This window comes from Natator depressus, chromosome 3 (genome assembly GCF_965152275.1).
Source record: "Natator depressus isolate rNatDep1 chromosome 3, rNatDep2.hap1, whole genome shotgun sequence".
In the NCBI taxonomy this organism is placed as follows: domain Eukaryota; kingdom Metazoa; phylum Chordata; order Testudines; family Cheloniidae; genus Natator; species Natator depressus.
In genome coordinates this window covers 94,853,146-94,880,621 of record NC_134236.1, presented here as the reverse complement: position 1 = coordinate 94,880,621, position 27,476 = coordinate 94,853,146, and the positions used below count along the sequence as shown (strand labels likewise).

At 39.9% G+C, this 27,476-nt stretch overlaps 1 protein-coding gene across 1 annotated transcript in view; it reads right to left on the bottom strand.

Annotated features, from left to right (window-relative positions):
* Positions 1-16,852: 16,852 nt before the first annotated feature.
* The window catches only part of CLVS2 (clavesin 2), a 65,525-nt gene continuing 54,901 nt past the window's right edge, over positions 16,853-27,476 (bottom strand). Inside the window, exon 5 of the mRNA XM_074948362.1 lies at positions 16,853-25,720. Coding sequence (XP_074804463.1) covers positions 25,633-25,720 — 88 coding nt within the window. The 3' untranslated portion in view covers positions 16,853-25,632. The remainder of the gene's footprint in view (positions 25,721-27,476) is intronic.

Here is a 27,476-nt window from a genome sequence, read left to right as displayed (position 1 = left end):
ATTTGGCCCTGTGCATACAATTGTATAATATAAAAGAGAATGAAGATGTCAATTTGTGGTGGTGATATCTGAGCCCTGGTACATCCCCACTAAAGAGTTAGAAGGGAAGCGGCACTCTGTCTCAGTAAGAAGCAACTCAGTTCTATGCTTCAGCTCTCATTGCCTCCCTGAAATAATCACATGGAGATTGTCCTCGCCTGCAAATTGAGCAGAAATGTTTCCACAGTGACACCACTGCACTGCAAGAAATCTCATGTGTCAGGTTTTGTCTTTGTCTTCAGCATCATTGTGAAAACTAAACCATCGTTGCAATTTAATTGCTTACATCCAAAGTAGATATGCTCTCATAAGGAAGAATTGTGCTTACTCTAAAGGGATTTAAAGCAGCATTCAGCCACAGTATAAAAAGATTCCTGCTCATGAAAATTATGCTACTGAGTTTCTAACAGCAGGGTGTTTTGTCTGGTATTTTGAAAAGCATTCTGGGGTAAATTCATTTATGATGAAAATATGTTCTTAATGATGCAGCTTTTCAGAGGCCTGAAGAGATATGAAAAACAGTTTATGCAATATAGCTACGACTTTGAGTCTGAGTATGCAAAATTCAACATCCTTAACTATTTAAGCCCTAATGACAAACATATTTGTTTTGATGAGCCTCCACTGAAGGATTACAAGTAGATGAATTCAACTCCAGACCCTCTTCTGTTGTCTCATCCCACTGTGGAGCGCTACGCCCCTTCTGCTCCCATATTCACCGCCTGATCTGGGCCACCTCCAGTGTGCTGGATCATATCCTGATGATGGTATCAGAAACTGGCAGCAGGAGAGCAGGCTGAGGGAATAGGGAGATGAGGTTGGGTCTGGCTTCTTTTGAGTGAGCCAGGTCCACTTCCCAAAGACTCTCAGATACTACGGTGATGAGGGAGGTACAAGAACCTTTACAGCATAGAATAGAATGACCAGAAACACCTTCCCCTGCATCACATTGATTTCAAGAGGCTGTCCCGACAACTGTGGGAATTGTCCAGTCCCTACAGTGTTGACTACCTAGATTAGCCAGTGTTCAAACAGTTAAAGTCTTGGGGTCTGATTCTCCACGCATTTACACAAGTGTAAATCAGGAACCACCATGGTGACGTGAATAGAATTATACTGATGTGAAATAGGTGTAAATAAGAAGAGAATCAGGCCTGTTTATTCAAAACGCTATGATTTCCATAGGGATTCTGTGGTCCATTACAAATCTCCTGAACCACACATTCTCCTCCTTCCCACACACCCCATCAAAGAGAAAAACTTACTGAGCCACTATGCTTATAAAAATAATCCCTGATTTAAAGGGTCAAGAAAAAAATAGAGATGGTAATTGACTGTGTCACTGATTTTTTTTTAAAATGATATCCATGTAAACCAATAATGTGAGTGCTACTAGACCAACAGAAGGATAAGTAATTACTAGAATATACAAACTTAGAATCACATGCTGAACATCAGGGGAGTCAAAGTGTTATTCTGGTTCTCAAAGAAGCAAAAAACCTACCTTACTTGCATGCACGGTTACCCCAGTTACTCATTCAAATATGCCATACTAAGTGAAATGGACTGGTTTCCAGCAATTAATTTGTCAGTGCTCAGCTGAGGCCTAAAGCCTTGGGAAGAGTTGGCACCTGGTCTGCCAGTTTCACATACCCTATCTCATTTCTCAGTTTATAGACACTATTCTGCAACAATCTAATCCCTATATTAGGCTTCTAACAGTAATAAAGTAAACACAGTAGTACCATATGAATTTATGACTGGGACCTACAGATTGTACTATGCACATGCATTCCCATTTGTGTGTCTGAACAGCATGAAGCTTTGTTTTTAACTAGGGTTTCATTTAATTCACTAAGGGCCAGATTTTCAATATCAGTCAGATGCAGATGTTTATGGATGCCTGACCTATGTGCATAAATACCAGATATGCGATGACAAATCAGGTATTTGTACACACATTTAGCCAGTTATGTGTCTGACAGGCTCTGCATGCATGCAAATACCTGATATGAGCATGCATATCTGTACATTTAAATTAGACATGGGAAAATATTTGGGGTGAACTCTGGTCTCCACTGAAGTCAATAGCAAAACTCCCATTCACATCAATGGGACTAGAATGTAATGCTTAGTACATAGGAACACAGGATTTGCAATACTTATTGCATCAGACCCCGGTCCCTCCAGTCCAATAGCCTGATTCTGACAGTAGCCAGCACCAAATGCTTTAAAAGACGTTGCAAGAAACCTTGCATTAGGCAGATTTAAGATAATATGCTCCCCATACGAGTCTCCTCCTAATTTTTAGAGATTGTCTGAAACCTGAAGCATGAGATTTAATATCTCTTCCAAAATTAACATTAATTGTAACAACTCTTGATATTCTTGTTATCCCTACAAATATCCAATCTTGGTATGTTTTTGGTCTCAACAACATCCTGTGGCAATGAGTTCCACAGTTTAACCAAACATTATGTGAAAAAGTATAAGTTTTTAATGTCATTAGATGCTCTTGTGTTATGAGACAGAGAGAACAGAAGCTACTAATCTACCTTCTCTATAGAAATCATTATATATGCTCTTGTTATGTCCTCTCTTAATCTCCTTTCTAAAGAAAATGATCCCAATCTTTTCAATCTCTCTTCATAAGCGAGTTCTTCCATGCCCTTTATCATTCTCTTGCACTTCTCTGAATGCCCTCTATTTCCACAATATCCTCTTTGAGATGTGGTGACCAGTACTGCAAACCGTATTCCAGACGAGGATGCACCACTGATTTATATAATGACATTTTTGTATGAATCATCATCCATCCCATTCCTTATCCATTTTAACGTCATGTTTGTTTGCTTTTCTGACTGCAGCTGCACATTGAGCAGAGATCTTCATTGATCCGTCTACAACGACACCCACCCTGTTTACTGAGTTGTTATAGTTAATTAAAAAAGGTGCCCCACATGCTAATGCTAACATGAAAATCTGACCATGAAGAAGCAGGGGGTTTGCAAGAACCTAGCACAAAATTATTAATGTGACAAAACACTCTAGCTCATGCCTTCAGATTTCAGCACTCAGCCTTATGGGCCAGATTCCCCACTGAGATTGGGCCCCTCTGCACAATACAGGAGGGAAAATGAGCTGCAAATCACCAGCAGAGCATTTCCCTGACAAAGGGGGACTGTATGATGGCACAAGTGCGCCTGCTACAGTACTTAGAGCTCAGTCTAGGGAGCCATGTTGGCAGGGGCAGGATGTAAGGAGTGGGAAGTGGAAGTGGCGCAGCTCTGATATACCAGTCCTCCAGTAATTTAGGGGCTCATTGGGGACCATAAGCCAGATGCTTAATCAGCCTGGCAGCAGCACTAAGTGACTTCGGGAGCAGGGCTGACCCTCAGAACCAAGGATCTGAAACCAGCTCCCTGACTTTCCCTCCTCTCCTGTGCTAAGGATAACTCTGGAATAGGAGACAATCTGCCTCAAAGTCTTTGGCACCAGTTTAAACTCTCAAATGTAGTTCAGATCCTTGGTAAGTACAAAATTTTACTATCTTGTTTTCTGTTAACTAATGTGGGTTGTATAAGGAGCCAAATTAATCTTTGGTGTAACTCCTATTATATCTAAATCCATTTCCTTCCCCTCCATTCAAGTGACAATGATTATCTGAAGGAATAGTGTTTGACAACCACTCTAAATCCTCCAACACCTGCAGAATTAAATTACAACAAAGCTCATAAAACTGCTAGATGTGTGACAGAATGGAAGTATATTTTAAAATTATGATTTAGATGGCTGGATAGATCTGATAACACATTATTATTGTCCCCAAAAGTCTGCATGATTTTCCTTGCATGCTGTTATTTTGTATAATATAGCAATTAACATGGAATACCCTAATAGTTATTTCTGAGCTATTAATATTTATAAGCGTGATAAAATTACTGCTTTCAGTTAACAGGCACCTCTTCAGGTAGGATAAATGAAGAAAAAAATAGTAGATCAAATGTGTAATTGGAATATCATTCCAAAGACTCTTACTGGACTTTCAACATAAATATGAGCATATAAAGGCAATTTCCCTCCTTATTACCAAATTAATACTACCTGTTTTCTTTAAGAATTCTTTAAATGTTTTCATCCAAATATTTGAACTTAAATGACTGTTTTTCCAAACTTCTTTCTCTCCCACTCAATTTAACACAGGGTAAAATACTTCCCCCTCACCCCACAAAAAAACTTAAGTAGCTCTGCAGTGGTATAACTTAACTCCGTATTTTAACTCCTATGATAGCAGGATTTAAATAATCTGAAAAATGATGTTTAGGAAAACAGGAAATATGGTACAATAGACACATTCAAATAATTACAATTGACATTCACTTCTCATTTCATTAAACCATTATGTTGATGGATTTTTAATGTGATTATATTCTTTAAAGTGGCTCTGTGTTAATGGTATTATGGGGTTCCATTTATATTGGATGTCAGTGATTGAGATGAAACTGTCCTTGGTTAACAGTTAAAATACATTTTTTTCATAATATTGACCCCTGAACATTCAATTCAGGATCTGAAGTTCCAGCTGAGTTCTTTCCTTCTTGCACAGTCTTACCAGTAAAAGTTTCTGCAGGCCAAACTGTATTCCCTGTGAAACCAATTCAACCCCATTACCTTCAGATTATATCCTGAGGAACACCTGTGTAATTCCATGGTCTTCAGTGTGTGTGTGTGGGGGGGGGGGGAGAAGGGAGTACTCAGATGTAACTGATTAGTTCTCTAATTGGAATTTAGAAAACATTTGTAGTGTGACAAAGTTCCTGCTCTACCTTCGTGGGTCTCGAGCTTACTGGCAGATTTGCTCACCTTGGAGCTTCACGGCAGCCTCAGCTTGGCCATTTTTCTGAATTCATAGTCCAGGTCCACTCCTCCTGTGTCTGACCAGAAGTTGGGAGGATTTGGGGGGGAACCCAAGCCCACCCTCTACTCCAGGTTCCAGCCCAGGGCCCTGTGAAATGCAGCTGTCTAGAGTGCCTCCTGGAACAGCTGTGAACAGCGACAACTCCCTGGGCTACTTCCCTATGGCCTCCTCCCAACACCTTCTTTATCCTCACCATAGGACCTTCCTCCTGGTGTCTGATAATGCTTGTAATCCGCATGCCCACTCCCAGGTCCTCCCACGCACACCACAAACTGCGGTGAGCTCCTTTTTAAAACCCAGGTGCCCTGATCAGCCTGCCTTAATTGATTCTAGCAGCTTCTTGATTGGCTGCAGGTGTTCTAATCAGCCTGTCTTAATTGTCTCCAGAAGGTTCCTGATTTTTTTGGAACCGTCCCTGTTACCTTACCCAGGGAAAAGGGACCTACTTAGCCTGGGGCCTTCTATTACTCTGCTATAGCCATCTGGCCCGACCCTGTCACAGTACTAATGATGCTCAATCTGGAATAGATTTCAGATGTGTTGGTTCTAGGGTGAATAAGAGCAAAATGTAGTAAAAACACATTTTTTGGTCAATGTTATGGCTCTGAACGCAAACAGGGTACATCTTTGGTGAGAATAAAATTGTTATTTTGCATGTTTAGTTTTCAGGCTAGGTAAATTTACAGTTCTTTTATTCCTTCTACAGTGGTGGCCCTTAATAACTTTCTGATTGCTTTAGCTAACTAAGGTCCTGATCTTACCTGAATTATATTGAAATCAGTGGGATTGTTTTCAGAATAAGGAACTACACAATTGGAGTAGGAATGGCAGAATCTGATCCTAAATAAGTCTCTGAAGTCTGATAATCTCAATATTTGAAGTATTTAAGGTATTTCTTACAGTAAGTAAGGTACAGGGAATCACAAGAAAGTAGTGTAGATAGTGAGGTAACCTTATCTATTTAGCTTAGGTAAAGATGAAACATTTTTAGGAGCTACCTCTGTACCTTTTCTTTATACACAGGCAATACTTCTTGTTCACTGTTATTTTCTAAGGAGTCCCTTTACATTTTTGTCTTGGTCTAACGTTATAACTAACCAATGGACTGCCTGTTCCTGGAATAGCTTCTTTATTTCCTGATGTCATTTGTTTACCATTAATATGGGACAAATATTGGGGTAGGGAAATAGTGAATGTTGAAATTTTTTTTTAATTTTCTCTGTTTGCTTAAGTTTTGTGTCTCCTTTCAGTGAATATTTTCAGGAATGCATTTACGAGCAAGTATATTTGTGAAGATAGCAAATATACAGGAAATTGAGGGACTGATCCTCCACTGAAAGCTACCGAGAACAGGAGCAGTCAGGGAGTCACCTAACTGGCTCTTTGAGTCAGTGGCCAGTTTTGCATCAATCTCAGTGGTATAATCTCCTTGACAACTTCTTATGATGCTTCCAGCATCAGACTGTGGAAGATTAGTGCACAGTAGTTTGACCAGGAGTTGAGCAGTTCCCCTTTGTGATATCCTGTCCCTTTAAATGTTTGAGCACTGCCCCCCTCCCCAGTGCAGAGCCTTATTTTTTGGTTGGTTTCAGTTTTGCTGCAGGAACAATAAAAGTTTTCGCAGGAGTTAGCTGTGCTTAAATGAACTCCTCTTTGTCTGCCTATATCCTTCTCTGCTGAGTCGAAATATAGCACCCTTCACACTGAGACAGTACCCAGCACTTTAATTGGAGAGGGTACTACATCCATGGCACAGATAGGCTGTCCTGAACTGTACGTGGTCCTCTGTTTTTTCAAAGTTTAAAGTTCCATTCCTACAGGCTGCTCAAACTCTCTGCAGTTTTTGGCTAGGCCTGAAATGGACACAGATATGGCATATTTAAGCAAGACTGCCCGAGCAGCCAGAGGAGACCTCTCCTAGTAAAGACAGTTTATTATGAGAGTAGGAAAACATCAGAGCTAATTTGGTTCTGAAAGACTGCACACAGAGCATTGTCTCATTAACCGTAGAAAAAAATTCTTACCTGGAGTAATTTGCTGTTCCCTGCCCTTATCATTTGTATGTCTCCTACTGTACTGTAGAGCAGGACAGTGGCTTTTTCAACTTCTGGAATGTGCAGGAGTTGTTCTATGTTTAAGATATCATTAAAGAAGCAGCCCACTAAGGATTATGGATCAAAGATGAAGCATCATTTCCTTTTCCATGAGTGGGAGAAAACTGGTTAGATGGGATGCCTCAGTTGAGAATGGAGGAATGCCTTCTAAGCGTGTGGCCCTAAGAGGGATAAGTGAAGAAATCTGAGAGGAATGCTAGCTTACCCTATTTATAGGATGCATGCACACACTCTTTCAGGTAATGGCTTCTCTAATCTCTTGCACTTGAGGGATTTAAAGGGAATGGTGATAAACTAATTGTAAAAAATAATTTCTTTACTCCCTGAGGTATGAAACAGTAAAATCACCTTCAGAAGGGGCTGTGCTCCTTGCTTTATGTATCATCATACATCACTTCAGTCTCAGCACACAGCAGTCAGAAACAAGAGGCTGCACATTATGGCAAGTTTATCATCAACCAAGCTCCTAGAATGTGGAGTGGGGGGCAGGAAGGGTGGTTTAGAAGGTCTTTCTGCCTGTCACCTCCAATCGGCTTACACATTCAGAGATGAACCATTGTTGTATTCCTGCTCTCTCTCTCTCTCTTTCATCTGAGGCTATGTTGTTCTAATCTATTGTATGTGAGCAGGACTTCCCCCTCCCTTTCCCCTCACTCCTTCGTATTTATGACTAATTTTCTCCCCACTCCTGTGGAATAAAAGCCTCCCCACTGCCAGATGTCCCAGATCTGATTACTGTATTCCCAGAGGAAAACTGTGATTAGCATACAGCACCTTGATGCCCGACTATACGCTCAGTAAAAGCTCAGCTTCTTCAGTCTAGTTAATGTGGAGGTAGATGCCAGCCATCCTAAATCAGTAGTAAATATGAGACCAGGAGGATATGCACTGGACTAAAATCAGTGAAGTATAATGGACTGTTATGATTAGTACTTTTCCAAAGGAAGGAATTTACTGATTTCCAATAAAAGCCTTGGGCTGGGAACAGGGGAGCTGCCATCTGCTGCTGTTGAGAGGAAGGCCGGCATTTTCTGAGCTAGTCTGTGCACTGCATTTCCTTTTCCTGCTGTGTCTCCTGGTTCCTTAAATCGCCTGTTAACCGCTGCTGGCACCATTTATTTCTTGTTCATTAACCTTAGACGGCCCTATCACAGAAATCTCATAACAAGCCAAGAAACTATTGTTCCACCCAGCACTTTAATTGTTGTCACAGTTCACCCTTCCACATGAATGCAGCAGGCACAAATGGTACAGTATGTCCTCACAGGAATAGAAACTTGCACTCATGGAGCCAGAAGGAGAATCTGGCCCAGAGAGGATAATAAGCAGGTGGCTCCAGGAGTCAGGGACTTGCTTGATGTGTTGTAAGAACAAGAGGAGCCCTAAAAGATATAGGGGAGGAGCTTTAAAACTGCTAAGTAGGGCACGGAGCCAACAGCCACTAGAAAGTAGATTCTGATTCCAGCTGGTCCTGCTCCTCATGAGACAGACATGGTCTGACCACATCTGGCTTTCAGGCTCCATATTTTCCCTGTGCTACCCACATCCATTCTGAAAATGACTTGGACTCAACTATCCCCACAATTTGACTCCAGGCATCCAGTCTCATTCTTGTACCCTCCCCCTTTGAAAGTTGCATAGGTTCATAGAGGAATGGTATCATCCTCAAAGGATAAAGGACAAATTAGGTGCCTAAATGCATTTGAGGGCTAGATTCACAAAGGTGACTAACTGCCATTTTAGGTGCCAAAGTCCCAGATTTAGGCATCAGTGGTCTTCACAAAACCCCTATTCAGCTGCTGCCAAGCACTGTAGGTGCCTAAATTCACTCAGCACATACATTTTTGCAGTCAAAGTTCCCTAGGCAACTGTGTTACCTCCATTCTCTGCGAGAAGATGGGCGTTCCTTTGCCTAACTTGCCTGAGGGGCCTGATCTGGTAGATCGGCTCAGAGCACATCTAATAACAACGGCCTACCTTATAATCTTTAGCCCAGTAGTTAGGGTACTCACTCAGGATGTTGGAGACAAGCAGCTCAAGTCCCCTCACTTCCCAGCTGATGAGGAGAAAGGAGTGGAACAGGGATCTGTCAATTCTCAGATTAGTGTTCTAACCACTGGGGTGTGGGGTATTCTGATATGGGGCTCCCTCAAACTCTCCTGTTGAAGCTGTTCCACTTCAATAAATAAGTAAAGAGTCATTAGAGCAAGGGGACTGGATCCTAGATTGTCTTCATCATGGGTGAGTGCGCCGACCACCAGACTATAGTCATAGATTCCAAGGCCAGAAGGGACCATTGTTCTGTTATAATCTAGTCTGACCTCCTGTAAAACACAGGACATAGAACTTCCCCCAAAATAATTCCTAGAGCATGCTCAGCATCACAACACCTAAGTCCTTTTGTAATCTACCCTGACAGTCCAACCAAACCCAACTGGCTACCGAGTCTTTGAACTATGGATGTGGCCAATTCTAAGCACCTAGAGGCTTTGGCCATGCCTCTTGCCCCCTTTGAAAACTACATTCACTTAGGTGAATAATAGATTCCAATGTAAGCACCTAGATAGCTTTGAAAATCCTGCCCATGCTACTAGATACAAAATTATCAAGCAGCAAACAGTACTGTGCAGTCCTGAGGAAGCTTCTAGAAGGAAGCTTCTTCCTTACTTGAACAGAGACAGAGTTCTCATGGGAGATGCCCCCCATCCGCTGATAAATATATGGTACCCCCAAAAATGACTCTGGTGGGGTCTAGGCAGTGGGTCCCTAAATTCTTAATGGGGGGGCTGTAATCAGAGGGTTCTATTTTTTAAGAAAAAGGAAATTTATATTACAGTGTACTATAGCCCAAGATGTTAATTTAGTATTAAATGTGCACATGGTATGGTAATTCAAAAGGCAGTCATGCTTGATCATATCATTAAACATGCTAGGCCTGTGTTTTAGTGACCCATAAATATACAGATCAGTTGCTTTGTGAAGCAGGACCTGCAGCACTCCTGCCTTTGACCAGTGGAGGATGTATTGTATTATAGGACAAATAAAATTACCCTCTTGAGAGTCTTAATGCTGTTAGAATATAAATACTTCCTTTCGGCCCTAGCCTGCAAACAGTCACTGCTGTGTGTTTACTCCCATGCCTAATCCCATAGAAATCAATGACACTATGTTTGGGAGAAACTGAAGGATCAGGACTTATTTAATTATATTTAATTTTTTAAAAATTAATTTTAAAAATATTTCTCTTTTTAGAGCTATCTTTTCATGACAAATTGTTCATAGTGGCAGGATGGGAGGAAATATTTTGTTCCACTTTTTGAAAATAACATGTAAACATTTAAAATTAATTTAAAGTTTAAAATTTTTTAAAGGTAACATTTTCTTCACTTCTCTATTCCTCACATATGGCTTATAAGCTGGATCACCTCTCCTGTTACACCTCTTTCTAATATTGTCTCTCTTCTCTGCCCTTCTGCCCCTCAACTTTGCCCATTTCCAGCAACTTCTTATAGGAGGGTGAAATGTTTTCAAAACGTTCGGTATTAATGAAGGCCCAATCAGTTGCTTACACAACCCCAAAGGAGGTTCGGTTGCGCTAGAGGAGCTGCTGAAGTGACGTGCCCACCACACCACCAGAGGGACCTGGCTAGGAGCAGGTTGGGGGAAGCTGAGGATGGGCTCAAGTGATGACAGAAATATCTAGTTAGATGCAAAGGAAGGCTGGAGGTAGAATTAGAGACCAAGAAGGAAGACAAAACCTCTTAACCTTGTTCAAATGTACTTATCAATAATTAGTATTAAAACCCTAAAGCCTGGGAATGGAGGGAAGTTCAAGGGCTCAAGCTCCTCCCTTCTCTCCTGAGCCAGACACCTCCTGGTGATCCCCATGTGGAGAACTATGTTGCCATAAGGTAGTCACGTGCCATCAAACACAGGCTGGCTGAAATATGGTACTCACTGCCACGAGACATCATGGAGGTAAGTGAGCACAAGGAAGGTTGATCAAATTTATAAAGAAGAAGGTACAATCACCAACTAGGCTTTTTAGTAGGTTGACTTCAATATAAGATGGTAGTAAATGAACTGATTATTTTTTCTAGGGCTAATATGTCAGTCAGTGAGAGACCCTATGGAGTCCTCTCTTCACTTAAATGTACCTCACTGAAGGCAAAGTTTATAAAAAAGAGGTCTGGGGGGCTCAAGCCCAAATCAGAGTTATGCTTTGCCTGGCCTCCTTGGTCCCTCATTGTTTGAGAACTTTGTTGCCGCCACTTCCTCCCATTAAAGAGGCCCCATTGCATCCACCTCAATTGATGTAAACACTGTTCTATAAATATGCAGTGGTGAAATGCAATGGGCAGTTATCCCGCCCAGTTATATAGCATTCAGCTCATGCGTGCCAGTTCCTGCTGGTCATTTGTAATCAGCAACCTATTATTTCAGCCCAAAGTGAGAGCAATCATGTTATTCGTGTTTATTTCTTGCTTCAGGGAAAATAATGAGAAGGTAAAATTATGTTTTCTAGGGGAAAATATTCAAGCTAAACTACGCTATTTGCATTTTATTATCTTTGCGGAGGTGTAAAATTTCTGTCAACCTGGATTTTATGTTACACTGATAAGGTCCTTCCAGGGAAAGGAAACTAGACAGAAAATTGGCATTGTTATGCATTTCTGAGATGCTCATATTTAATCCTTTCAAACAGCTGAACTTTGAATAATACAGTCAAAATGATTTTCAGAGTCTGCTAGATTACATAAACGCCATTCCATGAGTTACGCAAAAGTGGAGGAAGGGACCCATCTTCTTCACCCCATCCACACCCCAAATGAAACAAGAAAAAAAAAATCACAGGGAGGCAGCTCAATTTCACTGTATAGTGAAGCAATTCCTATTATATTATCTTCAGAGCTAATTATTTCCTTCCATACTGCAGCACAAAGGGGGCCAATGAAGAAGAATTAAAGGGCAGAATGGCCCTGAAACCAGCAGAAGAGAAGGAGCAATGACTGCAGCATATTCCCCCTTTCCCTGCAAGTCCACAGAATACCATCCACAAGAAATGAACGTGTCTACAGATTTGAGAAGAGGCTGCTATCCCTTTTCCACAGCATACTGATTCCAAGCCTAACTGACTTACATAAACTCCTAGCAGCTTTCACTACCCCTCCATGTCTTCTACTATCCTAACTTCCGGGATTTGAAGATCATGACGCTTGAGGGAGGCTGCAAACCTCATTTCTTGAAGTGAGAGTGGATTGGAAACCCTGCAACAGTCTCCTTGCAAAGCTTTTCCAAACACTTTCACCCCTCCTGTAGGGTTACTCTAAGGCTAGGTTTAGTCAATAAATGCTGTGGGGTTCTTTAGAAGGAAAAGCATGACATGAACATAAGCTGCTATTAGGTTTGAGAGTGCCTATGCACCTGGAATTTGTATAGTTAAAAGTAAAATCATCTTTATGTTACTGAATAGGGCATGGACAAAAGCTATGATTTTTAAAGGATAAGAAAAGAAAGCAACATCTCTAAGAAATGCAGAGCGCAGGCAGGAAAAAGCAAACACAAAATGTGTTCTTAGTTTTTCCCCCCTGATTCTTTGTGGAAACATGCTGCTCACTCTTTATTTCTTCTTTAGGCCTTTGTAATATGACCATTAATTGGACCTAATAATAATGTAAAACCCTTATGGGCAAAAAATTTCCAGCTGATAGACCAATACACAGGAGAGTTTCTCTGCTGTAGGTAATACTTTGTTATCTAGATCACTTCAAGCTGTCAGACTGTTCTTGCTATTTCTAGTTAGCATGGCATCAGCGGCAAAAGTGTGATATAACATACAAAAAAACCCAAGGGAAACACAATGCTCTGGTATCACCAACATTTTCATCTGGCATAATTTTAAAACTTTGTAAAATGCTTTGTCTTATATGTGACTATCCACTAACAATGGAAATAAAAAATTGTTGACACTTATATTGGTTGAGTGGGTTAACCATGCAAGGGTTTCTGGGATGGTTCTCAGGACCAGAGCTCAGAAAAAGTGAACTGCTCCCCCTTCTCACTGCTTCAGGACAGGGGAGAGGGAAAAGCAGAAGGAGTTTCCCACTCTGAGAACTTTTTGTAGATCGAGGCAATAGGCCAGTGACTGGCAGTGCCCTGACAGAATGAGATGAAGGTGGTGGTCACTCAGCATTCCTGAAGGTTGTAGTAAAAGGTAGTGGGAAAGTTGCCCCTCCCAGATAAATTAGTAAACTGCCTTCTTCACAGCCATGAGTGAAGTCTGGCTTGGGAATCATTACAAAAGTGATAGAAAATAAGACAGAAAATATCATACTGCCTCTATATAAATCTATGGTATACCCACATCTTGCATACTGCATGCAGATGTGGTCGATCCATCTCAAAAAAGATATTTTGGAATTGGAAATGGTTCAGAAAAGGGCAACAAACATGACTAGGGGTATGGAACGGCTGCCATATGAGGAGAGATTAATAAGACTAGGACTTTGCAGCTTGGAAAAGACATGACTGGGGGGGGGGGGAATGATAGAGGTCTATAAAATCATGACTGGTGTGGAGAAAGTAAATAAGGAAGTGTTATTTACTCCTTCTCATAACACAAGAACTAGGGATCACTAATTGAAATTAATAGGCAGCAGATTTAAAACAAACAAAAAGAAGTATTTTTTCACATAGTGCACAGTCAACCTGTGGAACTTCTTGCCAGGGGATGTTGTGAAGGCCAAGACTATAACAGGGTTCAAAAAAAGAACTAGATAAGTTCATGAAGGATAGGTCCATCAGTGGCTATTAGCCAGGATGAGCAGGGATGGTGTCCCTAGCCTCTCTTTGTCAGAAGCTGGGAATGGGTGATAGAGGATGGATCACTTGATGATTACCTGTTCTGTTCATTCCCTCTGGGGCACCTGGCATTGGTCACTGTCAGAAAACAGGGTACTGGGCTAGATGGACCTTTGGTCTGACCCAGTATGGCCGTTCTTATGTTCTTGTTTCATCTCTTTATCAGAGCTCTGGAGCGGTGTTTTGAGAACTTGGTTCCCTGCTCTGTCAAGCAATGTCCCTTCCCATATAAGAATCAACCAGTTTGTACATATCCTCAAGCATGCAAGCCTAGAATGTGCGTTCCATAAACATTCATGCAAACAACACTCAATTGCCCAGAATGTTTGAGAATAACAAGCACAAAACAGGTGCAAACACAGACATAGTAAATTTGCTTTTACATTTCAATTTTTTTGAAAATTAGTGTAGGGCTTATTATCAGCCACAGAAAAAAATAATCTGATAGAAGGATGTGAGGTTAAAATGTTACTATCCAATCAAATGACTGCTCATAGCACATAAAATTACTAAGTCACCAGCGCTTCATTGTAAAATACAATTTGGTTCACTGATTTTTTTTTTTTTTTTTAAATAGCACACAAACCAAACTTTCATTACTAGGAAATAATCTGACTTCTCTTCTGCAAGCTTGGGGTGGGTGAGGCATCATTAAAATTACATGAAAGACGTGCACAAGTAAATAGAGCAGAGGCTTAGGTGGATATGGGAGGAGGGACAACAACTTATCCCATTAACTGAGGACTGATGTCCTTAAAAGATCTCCCACCTTGGCCCTCATGATAATGTTATCAGATGGATATTCTTTCAGGTGTCGAGCTGGCTGGCTAGCATCAGCTGTTTAAGATAATAGATGAAGGGGAAACAAACAGTCTGGTAATCTATCCAGAGGGAAGGGGTGATTAGTCAAGGTTCAGCTACTAAAAATGCTCTTAACCAGCCAACCGTGTACAAGTACGCTGAAGAAGTATTGATGTGTTAAATTTATTTTTCTCCATAGCCCAGCATGTAGGAACTTCACTGATAATGGAACCAGCATCATCAGGTTACTCATGCAGCTGATAAGGCTAAAGTAAAGCCTTGCCTGTATTAGAGAATTTTGGCAGTGCATGCATCTGCCATGCTTGTGTCATGATTTATGACCTCACATAGGAGTGCTTGCCAATACCATTGCAATTGCATTTGTTCAAAACAAGGTTCTCCACTGTAGTATCCTGGACTGTTGCAGTTCTAATGTAGGCAGGAAACACTGGTGTGGCATTGGTAATTACTCCTCCCAGTCTAGACCACAATGTTCCAGCAACCCCTTCAGCGATCACTGTGGCTCCTGTACTCGTGCATGCTTTCCTCCTGTGAGCTAGTGCAGTTTGAGTCTTCACTTTTATAAGGTGCAGTACAAGCAGAATGAGGTTTTTCTTCTGTATAAAACCAAAATCTCTCTGCCATTTAATTCTTTACAAAACATGTTATTTTATACATTTTAAAAAGCTATGGTAATTTATATTCTTATTTTATTAAAAAATGCTACAGCATCTCTCCCAGATGTGAGTTGCTAGTTTTACAAACTGGGCACTATGGCATAAGTACCCACAATGCACTGGGACTGAGACAGAGAAGGGAGTGCTATGGGGATGTGCTGACCAGGTCTCCAAGAGCCAGGATGGCTGGTGTGAACACAAGGTCCATACCATTACAACCTATGGTTGTAACTTGTAGCGCTGTAATTCTCTATGATAGGCAAAACCCCTCAGTGTTGGCCTAATTCTGCTACCACTGAAGTTAATGGAAGCAGAATTAGGCCAACACTGAGCCCTTTTGAAAATTCCATCCTATATGTCTAGTGATACAGTGAATTACTGGAGCAGTGATTGTATATGCATTCCAGATAGAACAATGACTGAGCTTGTGGAAATTGTAAAATATATTTCTCTGGAAGGGTAATGAGGATGTTATAATTTTTTTTTAAAGTAACCAGGCAATCAGAACTGACCCTTGGAAATTGTACCTTACCAACATTTTAACAAGAAATGCTGCTGAAGCTCATCATTAAATATAGGATATGGTTGAGCTTACAGTCACAATGTAAAATTGCAAAGAGTAGCTTTTTGATCTCTGTGTGGTAAAAACCTAGATAAAAGAAATTGTTAAAAAAAATTGATTAGATATCCATAAGCTTCAAGGGAAGAGGATTGCAAACGTGACATGAGATAAATGCTTGAAGTCATCAGCCAAAAACATGACTACATCTTAAAAAATCAGCCATCACTAGCACCCTGGAATCTGGGACGAATCAAGAGGATCTGGAGTGATGATGTTGCTGTGCAAACACTGTTTCAACCTCCTCACTACTGCTATGTTGTGACTGCCTTTTCATAGGAACGGTATCATTGTCTTGGAGAAGCTGACTTCAGTGGAGTTATTCTAGGTTTAAAGTGGGGTCACATCAGACTCCGCCCTTCCTGGCTCTCCTACCCAGATGTAACGCCAATAAATGTGAGAGGAAGATAAGATACGGTACACAGCAGTGAAGTAGGAAGGAGCAGCTTGAGAGATGCAGGAGCTAGTTCTATTGACAAGCATGACCTATTCCTGGGATACATTTCCTGGCATTCTTCATCTGTGCATATACTGATGACCAGATTGCACACTTTTCCAATAAGTGTCAGCACATAACAGTATTGTGAATGTGAAAATGTGCCACCTCTCCAACACCTACTATTGAATTGTTAAAGTGTCATCCATCACCAGAGTTAACACAAATGTTGATTTTTCCACTCAATTATATCTCCTTGTTCTTAACATAAGTCAGTTACAACCCATTCAAGCAAAGTATTTCCTCCTCACACATTTTAGCACAAGCAGGCTGACAAACACCCTTGTGTACAAACAAAAATATATGTATTTTAATTTTCATTTGGTCATATTTTATTTAACAGAATGTCATTCTTCCTTAGTAACCAACAATGATTTAAAGGCGTTCGCTTTCCAAAGTAGCCCACTGAGCACAGAGAACTGATGATATTTAAATATACAATATAAACAGTGACAATGTTTCACAAAATTGTTAAATCTGCAGATTATAGGGCAGAACACAACAGATTAAAAAACAAACTATGTTATTACTGCCCAGGAATGAAATTCAAACCGGAGGACCACTTGTGAAAAGAATTTTTACTGAAAATATATATAGAGAGAACATGATCGATAGTTTTGTCTTGGCATTACAAGTTTCAGACCCCCCCCTGAGTCCTAATAGTTCTAGGCTATGAAATAAAAAACAAAGTTATCCCGAGGATACAAGCATTATTTGTAAATTAGTTCTGTAATTTGTATATTTGATATGATGCTGATGCGTATTTTCTATACTGCTCCAAAGTAGATTGTTACATGAGAAAAATGTATTTAGTGGTTATTACTACTTGAGAAGTACAGAACACGAGAGCCTTAGTGACCCTTAGCCGGAACCTTACCTGTATTCCTCTGTGGATGAGGTCAGCTATTGTTATAAACTTACTAGTTCACCCTGTTACCATAGATTTATATAAGGGAAACATTTAAAATAGTTCTCAAAACTATTGTCTGCACATCACCAGTGGACTATGGAGCCCTGTTCCTCAGTGATTCACTCAATGAAATATTTTGAGAACCCAAGACGGTATAGGGATGGGAGGGGGCAGGAATGAGAAAAGTTGCAGTCCTGGGAAAGGATCACAGGATCTCTTTTTTAATATGGTCTACAGAATGAAAAAACTGGAGGAGAACCAATTTAAAAGAAGCACTATCAACCTGAAATCTAGTCAGCTGCAAAAAGAGAAGCAGTTTCAGGTACTACACCTGTCTCTGAATCCCCTTGCCAATGTTTGTAGTTTTGCAAATGCTTTCCTATTTAAAATATATATTTTTTCCCCTGTTGCTCTGTGACAGACCCAAAGAAATCTCATGAAAAACCACATATAGGGGAAAACAGTGAGTGATTATATAAGAAGCGTTGTCACAGGTACGAAGCAAACGAGTTCTGAAGCTGAAGAGAAGAGGGAAAGACCTGATTTCAATTACAGTAATCTTCGGTGTTACTTGCAACAGTAATAGGTAATACTTTTACAGACAGAAGTGTGATGTTCAAAGTTGTTAGTGTTCCTTTAAGTCATCTAGCATCTGAGTGACTAATATCTATCATCATCATTAAGCCTGGTAGTACTCTTTTTTTTTTTTAACATAATTTCAATGGATAATATTGATGTTTATTTTTAAAGATTTAATTTTTAAATATTATCAAATAGAATTTTCATAATTGTGGGACACTGGGGGAGGGGGGAAGACAATTATTTAATGACACTAAATGTTGAGATTCAACAATTTAAAGCTTTATAACCCATTAAAACACAAATTGTCAACATCAACTGTCAAAATATACAACAAATACTACCTTTTTTACTATTCAATCACTAATCCATTTGAAACAAGCCTAAATCAGGCATCTAAAAATCACTGGATTTTTGTTCCTAAATAAGTTCTCAAGTACCATTTTTCTTATTTTGCCTATTTGTAGATTTCAATGATCGTCAATCGAATTATTTTTCATGTTTGTGTGCGCACAGTGAAATCAACATTTACGGACACTTACTGATAAAAATCTAATCCTTCCAAGCCCAATTAACATCACTTGCAGAACTGCTTAATACCAGAGACAGATCAACTATAGCTTCCTAAGAGCTCGAGCATCTTTCTAAGTGTTTAAGGATAATTCCCACCCCATATATATTTGCAGCCTTTTAAACAGGGAAGGCCCAGGTACTGATTTCAGAACAGGCTGGACTATCATCTGGTACTGCAGAAGGACCAACCCGTACAAAATAAGCACTGTGGCAAGGAGTTTCAAAACACATCCCTTCTTCCCCTGCCTGGAAGAACTCATGCAAAAGAGATCTCCAGCTCTCTTGTTCCACTACAAGAGAATCTCAGGCCTGGTTGTTTGTCCTGCTACAAATGACTGCATAGGCTGCTGGGAAATATTCCAGCAGAAATAGAGAGAAGAGATAAGAAAAGACTCAGACTGGCATATGGGTCAAGGTTAAAAATAAGATATTGTGTTAGAGTGAGGAGAAAACATTTCCCCTTCCTCCTGACCACTGCTGTGCAGCATACTAAGTAAAAGGAAGGCCTCTCTCACCATCACACTAGGGTTGTTGGGGCAGCCCTTCCATTTCCTAATTTGCCATTCTTTTTGCAGGGCACCTGGCTTTTCTTTTTCTCAATGGTACTTTGTCTCTTTGCTGCCTCTCTGCCTCATGACCTCTGAAATGGAGCTGTCAACCAGCGAGGGCACAATACTTACTCCCCCAGGTCTTTGATGTTTAGTCAGTCAGGGACCTGTCTACTTCGTGAGACACACTGACCCCTAAAGTCATACTGAAGAGCTCATTTACTCTATATAGTGACCGAGATGGGAAGAGTCACCAAGCCTAAATGCTTGAGAAAAGAATGGATGTTGAATTGGGTTCCAGGTTCCTAGGGCCTGTACAAAGTGGGAATTTTCCCCTTGAGAGAAGGAATATAAACGCCCTTAGCAGTTGCGGACCCTTTAACCATCACATAGCATCCACAGGCCATCAGTCATTGCAACACTATTTCATATTTTGTACTGTAATTAAAGCCATCTTGTGAAGCTTCAGGAAACTCCATCAGTACCAAACAGAGCAAAAACGGAACTCTGCTAGTCCAGAAACATGGGCAAAGGGCACAAGAAAAGCTATATTCTATTTACTGGAAGCGATAATCCTTCAGACAAAATGTTTCTTTACAGCATTTTGACATCCATCTTGCTGTAAGTTTGGGACTGCTGCTATTTTAATTTGAATATATTTATTTTATCTTTTTGTATTACCTTTTCTCCTGCTTTTTCTCTTTATTTTTTTTTTTATTATTAACTAAGGGACCTTGCATTTGGGCAATACCGAGCGTTGTTCATGGTGCAGCAACTTCTCTTTGGAAATGTAACAGCATTTCCACACCAAAATAGACACCTTATTAACCTGTCATTTGTTTTCTGTTCAAATGCTATCATCTACTTCTGAGTTAACAGCACATTGTTTGTCACAACTTTTTGGAGAAGTCTTTTTGTGAATGAATGGCACTGAATCTTTCTGATTCATGTGCTTTTTTGATCTGTTTTGGCACCAAACCAATACAGTAGTTATATGCCCTCCCAGTCATTGGGTCAAGCAAGTAGTTGGCTTGGTGGAAGGACTCTCATAGGCAAAATACTTTGGCCTCATTTTAAACCAGTTTGTTGTGCTGTATTATTAAAAACTAAAGTCAAATCCCTCCCTGCCGCTCCATGAGCTCACTTTTCGGAATTTCCTTGCTTGTTTGTAATTGTTCCGTCCCATTCAAAGTCAGCATTAACAACTCAGGTGGCAAATCATTCAAAAGAGTGGACAGCCACCACAACATAAAATTATTCTGAATGTCGGTGTAGAACCTTTATTCCATTATTATCCTCCCAAACATCATTTGGTATAAATTTAACCAATTTACTCACAAGGAACAAGTAGCACTGAGGCATGAAAGAAAAAGTAATGAGAGTTTGTGAGCTGTGATTCGACCATACATCAACAACTGCCATACCATGGAAAAGATAAAAATGACAAAACTGTATGCTGGGCTATATCATAATCATCCAACCAGGGACCAATATCGTTTTGTGGTTTTAAACCCCTATGTGGAAAAATTGGTCAGGATCTCAGAAACTGATATGGACATGTTCTCAGAGAATTAAGATATGAAAACCTGGCTGAAAGACATCTCAACGTTAATATGTACGCTAAATTTAAATCCCAGGTACGGGCCTGTTACACGTTCTCAAGGCAATCAAGGGTTAGGGCCACAACAGTTTGTGGGAAACATTTTCTTCTTCATTTCTGCAGCAGCAAGTATATATCTATTTGTGCCCCTAATTCACCAAGGAATTTTGGAATGCAGGTCATTTCTGGGTTCGAAGGCTTTCAAGCTAGAATGTTTAGGGAATTTCTAAGGAAATTTGAGATTTAATCATCTGATAATTTTCTCAAACAAAAGAAAATAGGGACAGTTTAAATTATTGAGATATTAATGTAAGTGAGCTAAACACCCTAAAAATATCATTCCTACCACATACCAGTACCATATATATGTCTTCTCTTATGAACCGCACACGTCTAACTCTCTTTCCCATTGCCTCCCTATCTGAAAAAAAAAAGGGTATAATGATCTACTTGCCTTTGTAATGCTCTTTGAGATCTATGGATGAAACGCACTATTCTCAGTACCACAAAAATGCAGGCTAAGCTGCCAGCACAATACGATAAGCAGGATGACGTGAATACTTTCATATCATAATAAGATGCCATTCCACTCCTATGATATCAGACTAGAAGCCCTGAAATGAAGTAACTTCTCAAGGCCAACCCCATGCGTTGCTTTCCCTTATCCTTCACATAGACATCTACCTTACGGCCATCTACCCAGCACTGGTGATATCCCAACAAATCATCCCCCAAAAGCAACTGAAGGGTTTTTCTGTTTTTAAAAGGAAAATCACATCCATCTCTGATGCCTGATTTGAGGGCATTTCTTCTCCTGCTTCCCCAAACCTACCCTTTTCTGAAATCCTGAGGTGATGCCAAAACCAACAGAGCAGAAGAGGACATGCAGTCAGATGGTCTTTCTTTTTGTGAAGTGTTCCCAACCCTTTTGCATGATGGTTCTCAGAAGGTTTGGAAACCTCTTTAGTCACCATTATAGTATAGGCCTAAGTAAGAAGACTAACAAAAAAGGAAAGGTATAATTTTGTCTAGTGCTACACTTAGAATTTGTTGAGCTTGCGATTAAACAGCACAGAGGACATTTCTCCATGTAAAGCACTGAGGTAAAACAATGCTTGTAAATGTACACCACAAAAATATATATTTCCTTCAGCATGTAGACTTGATTAAACTAAAACAATGGTTTATTTCTGTGAAGAGACATAATATACTCACTGGATTCTAAAACAATTCTTTTTTATATTGTACAAGGAACTTACACTCCTTCTGGGACGTAACTGAGATAAAAACCATGTTACGTGTAATCACTTTTGGATCCGAGAAACCATGTAAATTTTGGTATTTATAAGAGGTTACTGTGACCTGATCCAATGCTCAGTGAACAAAAAGATCCCCATTGAGTTCCTTGGGTACTGGCTTAGGTCTTTTGAGCACAAAAGGTTCCATGAATTCTCAGTATTTTACAAGCATCAGTTTTACACTCAGAGATGTAGTTTAAAGGGAATTATTAGAGCCTGCTTAAGACCTGTAACTATCATTTTTAAACCATATGCCTTCTTCACTTAACCACCTGACCAGCTGCATTTAATACTGCTATCTAATTCCTTTTCCATGAAAGATTTCTTTTTTTCCTGACATTTAAGCAAAATAGCACAGAACTTGGGTTAATACTGTCCAAACAGACAAAAGCAGGAACCCAAGATTCCAACCTATGTTTGAAGTTATACAACTAAAGCATTAATGGTACAGTACAAAAACGAAACATCCATCTTCCATAATCATGAAGGTAGCTGAAATTTAGACTGAAAAATGGACTGAAAACTATTACAAATTAACCCTATTTTTAGACAAAATTGGCTTTCCTTTTGCTAAAGAATATTTTCTACATGAAGCAGAAGCTAGAAACTCCTTCTCTGTAGATGCCTACAAGTTAAGTGAAAAGCTTTGTGCAACAATTGTTTTTTTCTTATTCACTTTCAGATTCATATCCAGTGCCAGGAATTGCTGCTGTAACATGAAATTGCTTCTGCTAGACATAGACACCAAACAAAATGCACTGAAGCTCAATTCTTCAGTAATGAGACTCTTTCATGGAAAAGTTAGCTTGGTTCTTGGTAAAAGGATGAGTTCTCCAGTATGTAAGCACTATACTGTATCCTAGTTTTACTTTTTGGAAAGAATCTATAAATGCTCATTAAAGTAAGGACTAGATTAGGCATCAGAACACATTACATAAATTGCAGTTAAGTGCATCCTGTAAAGAATTAAAAACAAAAAACAATTAGCCAGTTGGTATAAGAAGTTTCATAAAGTTACATATTTTTCTACCATGAAGCTTCATAAAGATTTAAGAGGCAAATGATCTCATTCCTACATTTAACAGAATCTAGTAAGCCTGCACTTCAACTGGTGTAGATTAAAATCAATAGAGTTATGCTGATTTACACCAGGATCTGGCCTCGTCTCCACAAAGCTTCAACCAAGATTTGGACCATCCCTATCTTTAGTTATGATGAGACAAGGAACATTAACTCTAGGCAAAACTTTGAAATCCATATGCAGGAAAAAACTTCTATTGTGAGAATTTTGCCTGAGTAAGGATTTCAAGATCAGGATTTATGTGAACATACGATTTTGCTATCCCTGAGTGCCCAGTATGTGCAGCATACATCCAAATATGGTATCTTTATGAGCCTTCGGGGTGTAAGTTGGATATATAGCATGGTGTTACTCTGGTTGTGATAGCGTAATAGCACAGAATTCATAACTTGGTTCCATAGTCTGTTAAAAGGGTAACAATAGTAATAAATACACTTGTTTCTACCACTGAAAAGGAGGTTTCTATAAAATCTGGGAGATGGTGGATTTCAAAGGTGTGAGCACCTATAGTTCCCACAGACTTCTGTTGGAACTGTCAGGGCTCAACATTTTTGAAATTCAGGCCCTGTATATTGTTCATTTCATAACTATATTTTCAGGGTATAGTTTGTGTGTAGAAATGCAATGATTGTTCAAAGAGATTCCCGGAATATAATCACATGTTGAGGCATTAAGTGCAGACATATACCTCTCAGCGATCTTACTAATCAATCAATAAGTACGTACTAAAGCTGTATCTCTGTTTTGCTTGTACTAGTCAGGTGACTTATGGTGGTTTCTGGGTAAAAAGAGAGGATGCCATTTTGGAAAGGGCAGGACGAACTTCTGACAATACCAACATTCATGTATCTTTATCGCTTTAGTGCTGAAAGATACAGTTCTCTTGTGGGATTTCTTACTTAAAATTCTATATTAATTCTTTGCTCTAAAGCCACCACTGGAAATGATATGTGACCTGTGAATAATATCTTTGCGTTTTAAATAGAAAAGTCATCGTTGCTGTAGTGGAAGATCTTCCTTGAATCACAGACACCTCAATATTGGTGTTTCTAGGGGATCCCAAGGTTCTTCCTAGCTGTTAGGGACCAAGTAAGAATACCTTAACTGATTCTGATATGTTCCTACAGTACCCCTACTATTCAGCAGTATTGTCTTGGCTTTCCTGTGTCTTCCCATCCTTGTCTGAGTGCAGTTTTAATTTCATGGGCACATTCTTATCTTGATGCATATGCATATCAACACAACAGACATGAACCTGTAGCCCCCAGATTTCAGATGACTTGGTTCAGTCCATAGTGAAACTGGTTGCTCTTATGAGGTAAGAGTATTTCTGTAATATGGCACATGTTTCATATATACAATTACACCACAACCGAAACAAAAATGTCTTTAATGTCTATGTTGAGTAGCTTGACTATGCCTCATTCATATTAATCCGTGCTTGAAGTGGGATGCTGTACATAAGATTCTACTATGTTAATGATCACAGTCTCAAAATACAATCTATAATATCTCTAAGTACATTGAATAGGTATGATTTATTTTTATAAACCCTTGATTAAATATTCTTGTCTAACAATGCCACTTTATATGTTTGTTAGAGATTGGTAAAAATATATATGTATTCAGTCACCGAGTGCACAGGGTTTCATAATTAACCCTGAGCCTGCAGCTGCAGTTCAAAATACTAGTTATTACACTGCATTGGGATGAATATTTTTTCACTCCAAGAGAGGAGAATGTTCTGGAAAAATTCTTGAAGTGAACACAATATGCAACAGAAGTGACTCCAATATGGCACACACTGAAAGCCCCAAATTAGGCAAATGAGCCAAGCAGCTTCCAAACCCCCAAAATTCTCTTGTAAACTAAACAGAACAAAAACTCACAAATCCATACAGCCAAACAACAGGGCAGGAGAGGCATTTGTTCCCTGCTCATCTGTTACCTCTTTTCCCCTATAATGCATGACTTATCCCAAGTCACCATCCAAAACCACAAGGTTACTGGTGAAATTAATTCCTGTACATAGTGTTGTAACCAGTGTGGTTTTACCTATCTCCAAGTTCTTATATTCCTCCTTATCTTTGAATGCTGCATGAGCATGACAGGGAAAAGAAAAAAAAACAGTCAATATGATAGCTGCAAGATGGCTTCCTATAGAAAGGACAAAAAACTTAATTAACCATGTGTGTGTGTTCCCTTTTTACAGTGCTTTTCACAGACAAATTTTAATAATCACTTTTCCATATTACTCGCCTACCATAACTTACAAATTCAAAGTGGAAGATTACATAATATTTACAAACAAGTTGGCACTTACAGAATAAATTCTTTTTTTTTTTCAACCCAGGGCACCCATGTTTTAGGCAGACTAGCATAACCTGCTGCCTGATTACATTATGCTACATTAACATGAATAAATAGAATTCCAGCTGGTACATGCCTTCCCAATGGTTTGCTTGCTGCTGAAAAGCAGTACCTTCCACCCCAATTCACGTTCAATGCTCAGAAACGGTCAGTCCAGTGAAAGCAGAGGCTGCATGTTTTCCTCTTCGTTTTTATCCAGGCGTTTTGGCACCCCAGGATCTACGACTGACTGAGATCTGTAAAAGGAAAACATGTTTTGACTTTTCTTGATCGAGACAAACAAAAGTACACCAGTTCTTTCAAAGGGCTCAGAAATAATGGTACAGGCGGCATAACTATCTTATCACAGCAAGTGATCAGAAATACCCTCATGAAACAAATGCAGGGAAGGGCCAGTGCTGGTTTGCGGATGTAGGAGTAGAGAACAGAGCAACAAGGCAGGATCTCTCCCTAGCACACAATATAGTGCAAGCTGTCTACTCTGCCAGCTCATGTACCGACCTACTCCACCAAAGAGTGAGAGCCTGCTGGTAAAGGGGTGCTTCCTGCAGTCCAGCTGGCTAATGGAACACTGCAGTTGGTAGCACATTTTAGTTAGAGGCACAAGTTTCTACTACTGTTCAGAAGGGAAAAGTGCACCCGGCAGGGCATTCCACTAAGCCAGTCCCACTGAATCCTGCCATGGCCAGTAGGACTCCCAGAGCAGATAACACATCCCCCAACCTCCATTATCAGCTTTACAGGGCTAACCAGGGAAGGACTGTAAGGCTAAAGTCACTGATAATTGTGAAGCTCTTTGAGATCCTCAGATGGAAGGGAATATAAAAGTGCAAAGCAGGTGTTATAATACCCTGCTGCAGCCTTGATTAAGGGGGCAGCTTGGTAGATGGCACTTTTTAACACTACTTTCTGCAGCTCCCTGGGTTTTCCATTGAAACCTTCCATCCATGTACTAACTAGGCTTCACCCTGCTGGGCTTTTGAGACTGGACAGCATCACTTCCAGAAGAGGTCTGGCTTCCGGCCTTACATGTTCATTCCAAAATCAAAATACTTCATTTCAAAAGCCAGTAAAGGTTGTGAAGCATCAGCCGTCTAGTTCCCTATTATACCATTTACAGAACTCAGGCACCTAACGAGAAGCTAAGAACACTATGAATCCTGCACTTCTTACATGGTAAAAAATAAAACATACTGGGCCAAATGCTGTACCAGTGTAAACGGGCACTGCTCCAAGGAAGTCAACGGAGTTATGCATTTACACCAGGAGAGAATTTGGTCCATCTTTCTCTTCAAGTACAGTCAATAAATAATAATAATCGTGAGCTTTTCAGGGCAGGAATTCTGTCTGTTTTATATAGCTCCTATCACAATGGGGTCCTGATCCTGTTCAAGTCTTTGGCTGTTACTGCAATACATGTAAATAAATAATAATTCTTCCCAATGAAAAAACAGAAATCTTTCTTTTCCAATTGTATAAAGCCCCTGTTTCTACCTTCATCCCTTAAACCTATCAATGGCATGGCATTGAAATATTGCCTGTCCTTGGTCACAACTTCCTGTACTTTTGGGAGAGACCCTTCACATTGTGGGATGGAAGGAGGAAATATTTTGGTGGCAGACACATAACCCTATATGGGTCTGAGTGTATATGCATGCACTCATATACAAGGTAGGAACAAGAAAGAGAAAAGTGGTGTAGGCAAAATAGCTCACAAATAACGGGAAAATATAAAAATGTTTGACTACAATATCTTCTGGAGACCCCTTTGTTTATCTTTCTATTCTTACATGAATATTTATTTCTCACCTAATAATAGTAATAATAAAATAATGCACTTGTTCCCAAGTACATGCTGGAACTCGGCACTTGTCCCCAGGTTCAGGAGGAGAACCCTTCAGTAGTGTTAATAAGTTGGTGTGCTCGAGTGCAAGGCTAATTTCTCTGTTATATTTCACTCTTCCTCAACAGGCAATTTAAAAAAAACCCTCT